We start from the raw sequence: 10,400 nt of genomic DNA, 5'->3' as shown, positions 1-10,400 counted from the left end.
AGGATAACTGCATCTTGAACGAGGGCTATCAGCTCTGATACTTATCACTGTCTATAGAGGAGAAGGTGCTTGAATCTGAGGAATCAATCAGACTATTAGGGACTGCTTGATAGACAATGAAATTATTTCATTAAAAATGAGCATCTTAATGCTGGCCTTAATTAGAATAATTTCAGTACTCCAAAGGGGACCTCTGATGTTTAGTGTTTTTGGCACGTCAGACAAGCTGAGTAGTTCTCCCATTTTAAGTACAGAGTACCATAAGCAAACTATTCTCATTCATCTGTTTGCATGAATTTGTTAAAAGATCGTCTTTCTGGGTATTCTTGACATCTCTTTGCCATCTCAAGCAGAAGGGTAGCCTATAGGCATGTTATATGTAGTCATAAAATTCTTACCCGTGCCTGATCTCAAAGCAGAGGCATTTTAATACTTACTTTATTGAAATTTCTTCAAATATACTGGATCTTAATAACCTTTGCTGCTTAAATTCTTCCAGGTAATTAAAGTCTCCTTTAAGAATCACTTGTTGGTATAGAATTTCAGCCCAATCAGGAACAAAGTCATAGGCCTCAGCCACAATAGAAGCCTTAAAAGGATGGAGGGGAAGGAGGACACCATTAGAGCCTACTTGATGTAAAACTGAAGACAAACTGCTCTAGAAAATGACTTCATATTCACTCTATGAGTGTACAGTATTATCATCACCAATAATGTTAGAAGACTCTACGTATCAGGGTTGGTGAAAAGTTTGCTATTTCCCCTTCCCTGACACCCCGAACACCTTCCTTCAGTGTTTTTAATCTTCCTCACAGTGGGTTAAAAGAACTGCTGATGAATATTTTTCTCACTAACTCAACTAAGGAACAGTGAAAGGGCTGATTCCCTGATAACCATCCCTCCTTGTTAAAGGGCTAGAACCAGCCTCTCAGAAGCCCTGACTTTTTATGCTAACCCAAGTGCACTGGTCTGGAAATGCTGGGGCTAAGAGATGCTCACAGGACCACTAGCAGGGATGTTCCCCTGAACCTCAACTATCTTAAGTGCAAAGATGTCTGCCTCTCTGCTGGCTTAATAGCGTGGGGAAAGGAGACAGTATGTCTCACTGTTCTCCAACCTCTGCCCAGACAATATGCTGGTAAGAAATACTACTATGGAAAGGCAGTTGGAGAGCTGGACTGTCCTGGTTCTGTCACTTGCCCTGAGGCCTTAGGTAAACCACTCAGCTTCTGGGTCCTATGACAGGGACAGCAGGAGAGAGGATGCTGGAAGCATGGGCTAGGTTTTTCTTCTTTGCTCACCTGGTAGAACCGAGGTAGGGCCACGATACAGTCCATCAGCCTGTGGCGCCCCAGGTTGATGAGCATTGTGTTCTGGCCGGTGTTCAGAAAGTGAATCTGCAGTGTTATCAACTTGGTGAGCCGGTGACAGTGCAGGGCTTGTCGCACGCAGGAGTCCTGAGGGATAAGGGTGGCAGTAGGCACAGATAAAGACTTTGTTGCCGTCATCTCCCCCGTGAACCCTCCAGCAATGGAACAAAATAAAATTATTCCTACTGCAGACACCAAGCCCCAAGTCCAGTCTGGAGTAAGACTCTCATGGTTACCTTGGCATAACTCTCTGCTGCATCCAGCATCAGAGTCAGGGCCTTCAGCAGCAGCTGCTTCAGTTGCTGCCCGTCCTTGAGGCTGTCCTCTGTAGGGGAGTAAAGGAAACTTGGGTGTGTCTGACTCCCAAGGCTGGGTACTCTCATCCCACTCAGTAGTAGGGTGGACTATAGAAACAACCCAGCTCATGTTCACAGGGAGGCAGGTATGTCTCACTCAGGTAAAGGCTATTGGGCCAAAAGTACACACACACACTGGAGTAGGATTCACTGCCCCATCTAGTTCAATTTCTCTCTGAAACAGCAAGGCAGGCTTACACGGCATCAACATACATTGGTTCTTGACAGGTGACACCCCTGGATGCACTGGCTACAAGAGGGGTAAAATGCCTTCCAATCCCCCTTCTGTCTCCTTTCTGCCCCCTGGGGCCCCACTAAATAAATGTTAGAAGCTGAGGTGGGTATTAGTCCCATGGGCTCTTGCCCGGCTTAGCCCTGAGAACCTTCCCTGGCCAGCAGCACTGCCCTGGAGGTGCTGCTGTGACCTCTGCTCACCCCAGGGCTGAGACTCAATCAATTTCAGTTGGATGCAGGCAGCTGCCTCATGGTTCTCCCCAATCTCCCGACACATGCTGAAACACAGGGCAATCATGTTGTGCTTCTCACTGTCCCCAGGGCGGCAGCCTTTGATGTAGTCCAGTAGGGCCGTCTTCAGGGTACCACTCTGCCCAGAAAAAAGCGGGGGATACCAAGGTCTCAGCCATGTATTGCAAGGTAAGCAGGACTGGCCTAGTCCTTTGATTCTGAAAGTTCCTCAGAAACTCCCAAGGAAAAGGAAAAGATAAGCAAAAATGAATACAAAAGTTTATACTATCCTGAGTATAAGGAAAAAGGCACATCTTCTCTGCTGGTGGGAGTGTAAATGGTAAGACCTGTCAGAGGCGAGAGCCCTTAAAAATGTACACACGTGCATTAGTCTAACGATTCCACTTCTAGGACTCTATCCCTAAAGAAGCAAGCAGAGGAGAGTGCTAAGATGGATGTAACAAGGATATTTAATAGCAAACAATTAGAAATATTCCAAATGTCCAGAATAAGATCTAAGAGAACACCATGTAGCCATTAAAACCGATGTTGACTTGGAAATTATTCATGCTTATTATTAACTGAGAAAAGCAGGCTATTTCCTGTCTGCACAGCATGACAGAAGTTTGATAAAAATACGTGAACATGCACGTATATGTTTGTGGGTATATGTGCAAAGAAAGGGCCTATACCAAATTGTTAGCAGTGGCTGTCTGCAGACAGTAGCTAGACACACAGGGCTTTTTTTCGTGTTCTGTTTTCCAGGTGGCTTTTTAAAAAAAAATATGGAATGCTTCACGAATTTGCGTGTCATCCTTGCACAGGGGCCATGCTAGTCTTCTTTGTATCGTTCCAATTTTTAGTATATGTGCTGCCAAAGTGAGCACCCGTTAAGCGTCTTAATGTTGAATATTCATTACTTTTGTAATCAGAAACAAAGTTATTAAAAGAATATTTAAATGCAGGAAGAAAAATGCCTCAAAAACAATTTTTAAAATCCTGAAAGTGTCCCTATGTCCAGGACTTGCTCCTTTCCTTACAACTGGACTGGTCTGTCCTGAAACTAGCCCAGCATTGAGGAGAGTTTTTCTGTTTTGTCTCTTAATCCTGCTTGGCTGGGCCCAAGTTCCCAGATGTCAAAAGTGCACCTGGGTTTTTATTTATTTGTTTGTTTATTGGCCGTGCCACGCAGCATGTGGGATCTTAATCTTAGTTCCCCGAAGCGCAGAGTCTTACACTGGACCGCCAGGGAAGTCCCATAGGTTTTTAAATCTTTAGAGGTGAAATGGGTGAAAACAATGAATCAGTCAATGAATAACTTGAAAACAGAGGCTCTGTGAGTGCATGCCTGGTGTCACATAGTATGCTGAGGACAGACAATCGCCCAGAGACCAAAGGCCTGGCAAGTCAGGCTTTTGCTTCCCAGCCTCCTTCCTGGTCGTCATCATAAATAGCTCCACAGCTTTCTAGACCCAGACCTTGGCATTCACTTCTGAATAGCTCTCGACAACACACTTTTTCATGGTCCCCTGAAAACTCTCCACTCTAAACTGGTCTGAGCTCTGTAACCTTAAGCTACTGGTTACAGTATATGTCTTAAGGAGGTCCTTAATTCCCTCCCTCTATATCCCGGGAGTCCATCCTGATTGGAATTAATCCTGAGAAAACCTGAGACTCTCAAGTGTCAGTAGTACATGTCATACTGCAGCTCAAAAATACGGTACACCTACCGGGTCCAATTTCTTCCTCATCAGCACTTCAAAGTAGTGTTTTTTATGCAGCAAATCAAATATGTATGTCATCTCATTGTACCTTCCAATGCCAGTGAGGAGACGCACCTACAAAGGGAGAGGGAAGCTTGCATCAGCATTGCTTGGAGTTCTCTGGGCCAGACCACTACCCCAACAGTTTGGTTGCTTTCAAATACCGAACTCTGGCGGGAAGAAGGGTTAGTGGCCAGGCTGCCAGGAACTCCTTTCCTCCTTGCCTGTCTCCCCTCCTTCCCATCCCATGTGCCCAACAGGGGCCTTCTCTGGAGGATTCAGAAATGCTAGTCATTGGGAAACCACTGGCTGGCTGTCCCCTCCTCTGTTGTCTCTAAACATGACTGTCAAGTGCCGAAGTGCCATCCTCCTGGGCAGGCACTCTTCCTCTTCCCACCACTCCTCATCCTCATTACAGCACCCAATGGCTTGCTCACACACTTGGGTCAGTTTCAAGCCTCGAGAATTTGGGGGGAGGTACAGGAAGCTTGAGTTGTCAGCCCATTTCAATTTTCAATTCAGATATGAGAGGCAGGTCTGAACCTTGTTTTGTGGGGGAAGTAACTGCCGTCTTAGCCCTCTAGAAAAGCTAACTGCTTGGTAAGGGGGTATGACAGTCCTGGAGCATGGCAGGGATCTTCTTTGCTTTCTGTTCCTTTGGAGCAGTCTCTGATTTGGACAGAAATCATAACCTGGAGCAGAGGGCTGAACTGCCCAGCCAGCTACCAAGTAGGTAGTGGTATCCAGATAGGTAAATCCCCTAAGACCACATCAGCTCTGAGCTGATAGTCTCCAGCCTATCTGTTCTATCAAAGGTTTCCTCAGGATGGAGGGTGAAGGTGAGGGGGTGACTTACCACCAGTCCATACTCTTCACTGGGGGCCAAGTGGTTGTCTGTGAGCAGCCGGGCGGCCTGCAGGACTCGGATGATGCCCTCCATGTGGCACGTCAGTGTGAAGCAGTGATGAGCCAGGATCAGCAGCTCTGTGGCTGGGTGGGTTGGGCACTGGTAAGACAGGACTTTCAACCCTGGCTAACCCCTGTCTAGCTTGTACCTGGCAGGAAGATCAAGGGGCCTAGTACAGCTGGGCCTGTCTGGAGAAGGCTCTCTCACCAGTCCTTTGAGATCCCTGACCTCACCAGTTCTAGCTCTGGGATGGCCCCCTGATGAAGTCAGTTCTCTCAGTGACAGCACAGGGATTAACTCTCTCCTCAGACAGTCTGCATGTAGTGACACCATTTCCCAAAGGCTCAAAAAACGAGAACAAAGAACGCTAGCTTTCTAAAGATGGAGAAACTTTCTGCAGACAAACTGACGGAGTACCTGCCAATACAAGTCCGAGGGCATTCTCTGTAGCTGAGTGGAGAGTCTTAGGCCTAGTCAAGTGCTATTTGATGCTCTGCACTTCTATAGGCTTTCTAGATTGAGATGTGACGCACACAGATTTAAAACTACTATACACAATCACTATGAGCACAATTAAAAGGCAAACTGGGAAAAATATTTGCAATGCTGGAAGGCAGAAGAGGGGTTCTCAGCCTTAATATATGCTGTGCCCTCTGGGCCTTTGCACCTGTGGGGCCCTCCCCAAACCTACTGGCTACTAATGCTTCTGGTCTTGGTTTGCACATTTCCTCCAAAAACCTTTGGGAGGAAAAAAAGGAAAGGAAGAAAAAACCTTTGGCCCCATCAGTATGCTTACTGTGAATGACACCCCTAGTCTGTGAGCTCCAGGACTGCTGCTTAACTTGTTCACCATACCCCTGTTTTTAGAGTGCCTGGCGCACAGTCAGTACTCAGTAGATGTTGCTGAACTGGACTGAGAAGAGATACAGAAGGCTATTTTATTTATTTATGTTTTGGCCATGCTGCACGGCTTGTGGGATCTTAGTGGGATCCCTGACCAGGGATCGAACCCAGGCACACAGCAGTGAAATTGCCGAGTCCTAACCACTGGACCGCCAGGGAACTCCCAAAAGGCTGTTTTAAAAATAAACCTATTCAGGGATTCCCTGGTGGCGCAGTGGTTGAGAGTCCGCCTGCTGATGCAGGGGACACGGGTTCGTGCCCCGGTCTGGGAAGATCCCACATGCCGCGGAGCGGCTGGGCCCGTGAGCCACGGCCGCTGAGCCTGCGCGTCCGGAGCCTGTGCTCCGCAAAGGGAGAGGCCAGAGCAGTGAGAGGCCCGCGTACCACAAAAAATAAAATAAAATAAACCTATTCAACCTCTTAAAATCTCACATGTTCACAAAACATCAGTAAAATGCCTTTTACGCGTCAGTCAAATTTGCAGAGTATAATGGGCTCCAGGAAATGATACTCTCACACACTGCTTAAGAGGGAGTGAAAGTGAATTTTTTTTCCTTAAGTAAATTTGGCAATATATATATAAAGCCTTAAAAATGGGCATACTACTCCTGAATCAGGAATTTGTCTTAGGGAAATAACCATGGATGTGCACACAGATTTGCCTATAAGCATGTCTATCACAGTGTTTAAAACAGCAGAAAACTGGAAGCAATCTATAGGTCCTACAATAGGGTATATACATTTTTTAATTACATATAAGAGAAATAATATGTAACGACTAAAAATTATAAAAAATTATATAGAATAGTGTCATGGAAAGATATTAATGACAGCATATTGATAATTATAAACAGTATACAAAGTATAATGCTATTTTTGAAAAATAAAAACCTATGGACTTGCATAGAAAAAAGATGAGAGGGACACATACTACTGAATGCATACAACAACACTGAAAAGCGAGCAGGCTTTGAAATCACACAGACGGTTCATATGCCAGCTCTGCCACTTAATAGTTATAAATTAATCAACTTTTCTAAAGCTTCAGTTTCCTTCTAAAATGGGGACAATAATAGCCATTTTTCAGGGTAATGTAAGAATAAAATAAGCTAAATATGCCAAATGTTAAAAGGTTACCTTTTTGTGTGATTTTAAATTTGGGGCTGTTTTGTCATATATATTTTCTCACTTTTCTTCAATGAACTTATGGCTTTCTACTAAGAACTTATAAACAATCCTGGAGGAGTAGGGATCCGGAGAAGGAACAAGGATCCAAATTGAGTTTTGAAAAGACTTAACCTCAGAAGACTTCTTAGAGACCTGCTTGGGCCCAAAACATGTAAGAAAGTGGCCAAGAACTTACTGCAAGACAAGTCCCCATGGGGAACGGAGGAAATCTTATCCAACAACTTCATGCCTACCAAGGTGCGGTCTTGACACAGAGCAGTCAGCTGAAGAAACGTCTGGCTTTCCTCTGTTGGGGTGAACGTCTGCTTATGTCCTATACAGAAAGATGTGGAGATAGGTGCTAGTTTTACCTTGAAAGAGATGAAAGGAAGACAAGAGCCCCAGGGCAGGAGGCCCACTCTGCCCAGGCCTGGGCACCAGGAGGTAATGATGAAGGTGCTCCCGGGCAGCTCTCCTTTTGCTGGGGTCAAATATCTCAGGTGAGATGCCATCTTACAGGACAGCAGGAGCTCATTAGCTCAGAGAAAGGCACAGTTACTCTAAATATAATCATAAAACAATAAACAAAAAGCAATAATAACAAAATAAATGCAATGTGTTCTCCTCTTACAAGTGCAACCTGGCAACTTGAAAGGACAGCATACAAGATATATATGAGCATAACATCAAATCCTTAATGCTGGGAACTTGAGAATGTGATCTGAAAGGCTGGGGAGGCCTGAAAGGTAGGGCACCTGTTCCCTCTGATGGGGTCAGCAGCTCCCGGGTCACCTCTTCAGCCACAAGTTCAGCCACTGTGTCTGGCTCGAGGCCCTGGGTGCTGATGAAGGCTTGAGCTCGCTTGCATCGGTCAGGCTGCTGAGAGGCCAAGATTACCCGGAGAATGGCCTCACCATCCTGGGCAGCGACATCTGTGTAGGAACAGCCCAACTCCTGAGAGGAAGGCAGAGCCAATCCCAGCCATCGTTAGGAACCAGGAGAAAGCCAGCAGAAGACAGCCTTCCCTGAAATCTGATGTGGACAGACGCCATGGTTTTCTGAGCTTAAAGATCCCTCATCCTGAGCAGAAACCTTAGAAGAAGCAAACACTGTTTTCTAGCCCTTTCTAAATTGCTTTGCCAATGAGGTGAATCCAAGCAAGAGAAAGGCTTGTCTTCAGAAAACATCAGGTGACTGATCTCTCACTGAACACTGAGCTTTTCAAATGTTATGAAACCTAAGGAAGTTGAATAAAAGGCAGAGCCCCTTCTTTATTGTTCCCGTGGCAGCGGAAACCCTCAATTTCCAAAGAAGTCTCTGAGCCTTGTTGTCCAAGGAAGGGCTTTTAGTGCTCGGCTTGCTTTCTCTCGTGCTCTCTTCCACTGCACTTAGAATCTACTCTTTTTCTCCCTCAACCAGCACAAAGCCAGAACAATTCCTGGCTGCTCTGGCTCCTGTTTTACAGTCATTACATTCCATTTAATTTTATTTTAAAACTTATTTTGGGCTCTTTCCCATATGGAAAGCTCACCACTATTCCCCAGGGATGGATTTATAGGGGCCAACATCCTGACAAGAGCTCTACTCCCAGGTCATGATTATAATCTGAAGGGCTGACCGAGGGCAATGTCCAAAATCCACCTTCACCTTCTCCCTTCCCTCCCTCTCAGAGGGAGCTCCTGTGGAGACCCAGCCCTTTGGCACGTACCTTGGCAAGTGCATAGAGACAGAGGACCTGCCGGCAATAATTCTTCCCATGGAGGCATTTGCTTGTCAGAGTTTCCAGAGTAGTCACCACTTCATCACTGGGGGGCAGTATCACAAATGACTGACTGTCCAAACTTGAAGCTGGAAGCAAATACAGGTCTGAGGGGGGGCTTTAAGGGGCTTTTAAGGTCTCTCCTCAGCCCCCTATGACTCTACCTCTCTGCTCACAGCTTCCTTCACTGCACCCTGTTGACTCCCCCTGGGTCTGGGACCACTTCTAACAGGGCTCACACCCCACTTAAACTTCTTTCATTGCCGCCTTCCAGGAAATCCCCAGCCCAGGATACTTCAAAGACGCAAAGCCACCTAATGAACACTCTAGAGATCATCACCAAAGATGCCTGCCAGACTGTCCTCCACATACACTGCCTCCCAATTTCCCCTTATGTCAAATAATCACCAGGTCTACCTGACTGTATCTCCAAAACATCTCTCCAGTCACCACCTTAGTTCCAGCCTTTATCACCCTGCATCTAAGAGGTGTTAACTGTCTCCTGCCGTCAGCCTCCCTTCTTCCCCAACTCCATCTTCCACACACTCAGCATTCTTCACATTCTAAAATGCAAATCACAAAAATCAAGGATCATCTGACAGATACCTTAAAGGCACAGTAAAATTAGAATCCATTCCTGCTTTTTTAAAAAAAGCTCTTAGCCTAAAATAAAACTTTTTTAATTTGAGAAAGGGTTTCTGTTAGTGGAAAAAAGTAGAAAAGAATATTTATATAACACTGTTTCTAATAGCAAAAACAAAATTGAAAAATTTTAAATGTGTATCAGTAAATCATTGTTAAAAAAATCATAGTACATGACCTGGGAAGGAAATCCAAAAAAGAGGGGATATATGTATACATATAGTCTATATACTGTACAGAAAAGTGAATCAGTTAACACAATAAAGCAACCATACTCCAATTTAAAAAAAATCATAGTACATTCATATAGTAGAATACCCTGCAGTTATTAAAAGAATGAGGTCAATCTATCTGTACTGACAGAGGGAAAAATGTTGCAGAACAATATAACCGTATTTTTGTAGAAAATAAATGTGTGTGTGCACACACGCACACACACGCACACATGTGCAAGCCCACACGTAGAAAATAATGTACGCCAAGCAAGTAAAAGATGTTGTTCTGGGGAATTTGGTGGGCGTGGTGTTGAACGGATAAATAACTTTCACTTTTTACTTTATGCACTTCTGTATTGTGTGATTTATTACATTGAGCATGTAATACTTTTGCTTTTAAGATATTACTCTTTTAAAAATATGCTTTAAACACAAAAATATAAAAAGCAACTCAGACCATGTTATTCCCCTGCTTAAAATCCTTCATTAGAGTTTTCAGTTCTAGGTCTCTCCCACTGACCTCAATATAAAACCTGGACACAGTGCATGCAGTGCTATATGAGGACTCTGAAGAGCAAATAGTAGCAGATGGATCGAAGATAACCTGCATTACCATTTTCTCCCCTCTAGGAATCTCCAGATTGAATGCAACGCTGCCCGAAACCCAGAACCAAGCACTACAGCTCACAAAGAGAGTGGGCTCCAGGAGACATCCTCCAGAACAGGCTCAAGGAGCGGAAATGGAACTCCCACAGCCCATTCTCTCTGGTCCTAGCTCCTAAGCAACCACTCGGCTGTGGTGGGAGGGGCTGCAGCAGCAGTTGGCAAGAGCCAAAACTCAGAGAGGGACCTT

The 10,400-nt window shown here is 45.0% G+C and overlaps 1 protein-coding gene and 1 non-coding gene across 6 annotated transcripts in view; both read right to left on the bottom strand.

Annotated features, from left to right (window-relative positions):
* Positions 1-10,400, bottom strand: part of SPG11 (SPG11 vesicle trafficking associated, spatacsin) — a 76,977-nt gene that overhangs the window by 637 nt on the left and 65,940 nt on the right. For 3 of the 5 annotated variants that reach the window (XM_032622391.1, XM_032622392.1, XM_032622393.1), the window contains exons 31-39: positions 8,640-8,779; positions 7,687-7,885; positions 7,128-7,265; positions 4,811-4,944; positions 3,922-4,029; positions 2,162-2,330; positions 1,607-1,695; positions 1,302-1,457; positions 438-589 (exon numbers count right to left, since the gene is read on the bottom strand). In XM_032622391.1, the coding sequence (XP_032478282.1) occupies positions 438-589; positions 1,302-1,457; positions 1,607-1,695; positions 2,162-2,330; positions 3,922-4,029; positions 4,811-4,944; positions 7,128-7,265; positions 7,687-7,885; positions 8,640-8,779 (1,285 nt within the window). Of the gene's footprint in view, positions 1-437; positions 590-1,301; positions 1,458-1,606; positions 1,696-2,161; positions 2,331-3,921; positions 4,030-4,810; positions 4,945-7,127; positions 7,266-7,686; positions 7,886-8,639; positions 8,780-10,400 lie in introns of those variants that run through there. The other 2 variants (XR_004348417.1, XM_032622394.1) reach the window with 2 other exon arrangements.
* Positions 2,971-3,078, bottom strand: LOC116750036. The gene has a single exon (XR_004348782.1). It is a non-coding gene; the product is annotated as a U6 spliceosomal RNA (small nuclear RNA).

This window comes from Phocoena sinus, chromosome 2 (assembly GCF_008692025.1).
Source record: "Phocoena sinus isolate mPhoSin1 chromosome 2, mPhoSin1.pri, whole genome shotgun sequence".
NCBI classification, from domain to species: Eukaryota; Metazoa; Chordata; class Mammalia; order Artiodactyla; family Phocoenidae; genus Phocoena; species Phocoena sinus.
Note: the sequence above shows the minus strand (reverse complement) of the source record. Positions and strands in the feature narration are given on the sequence as shown.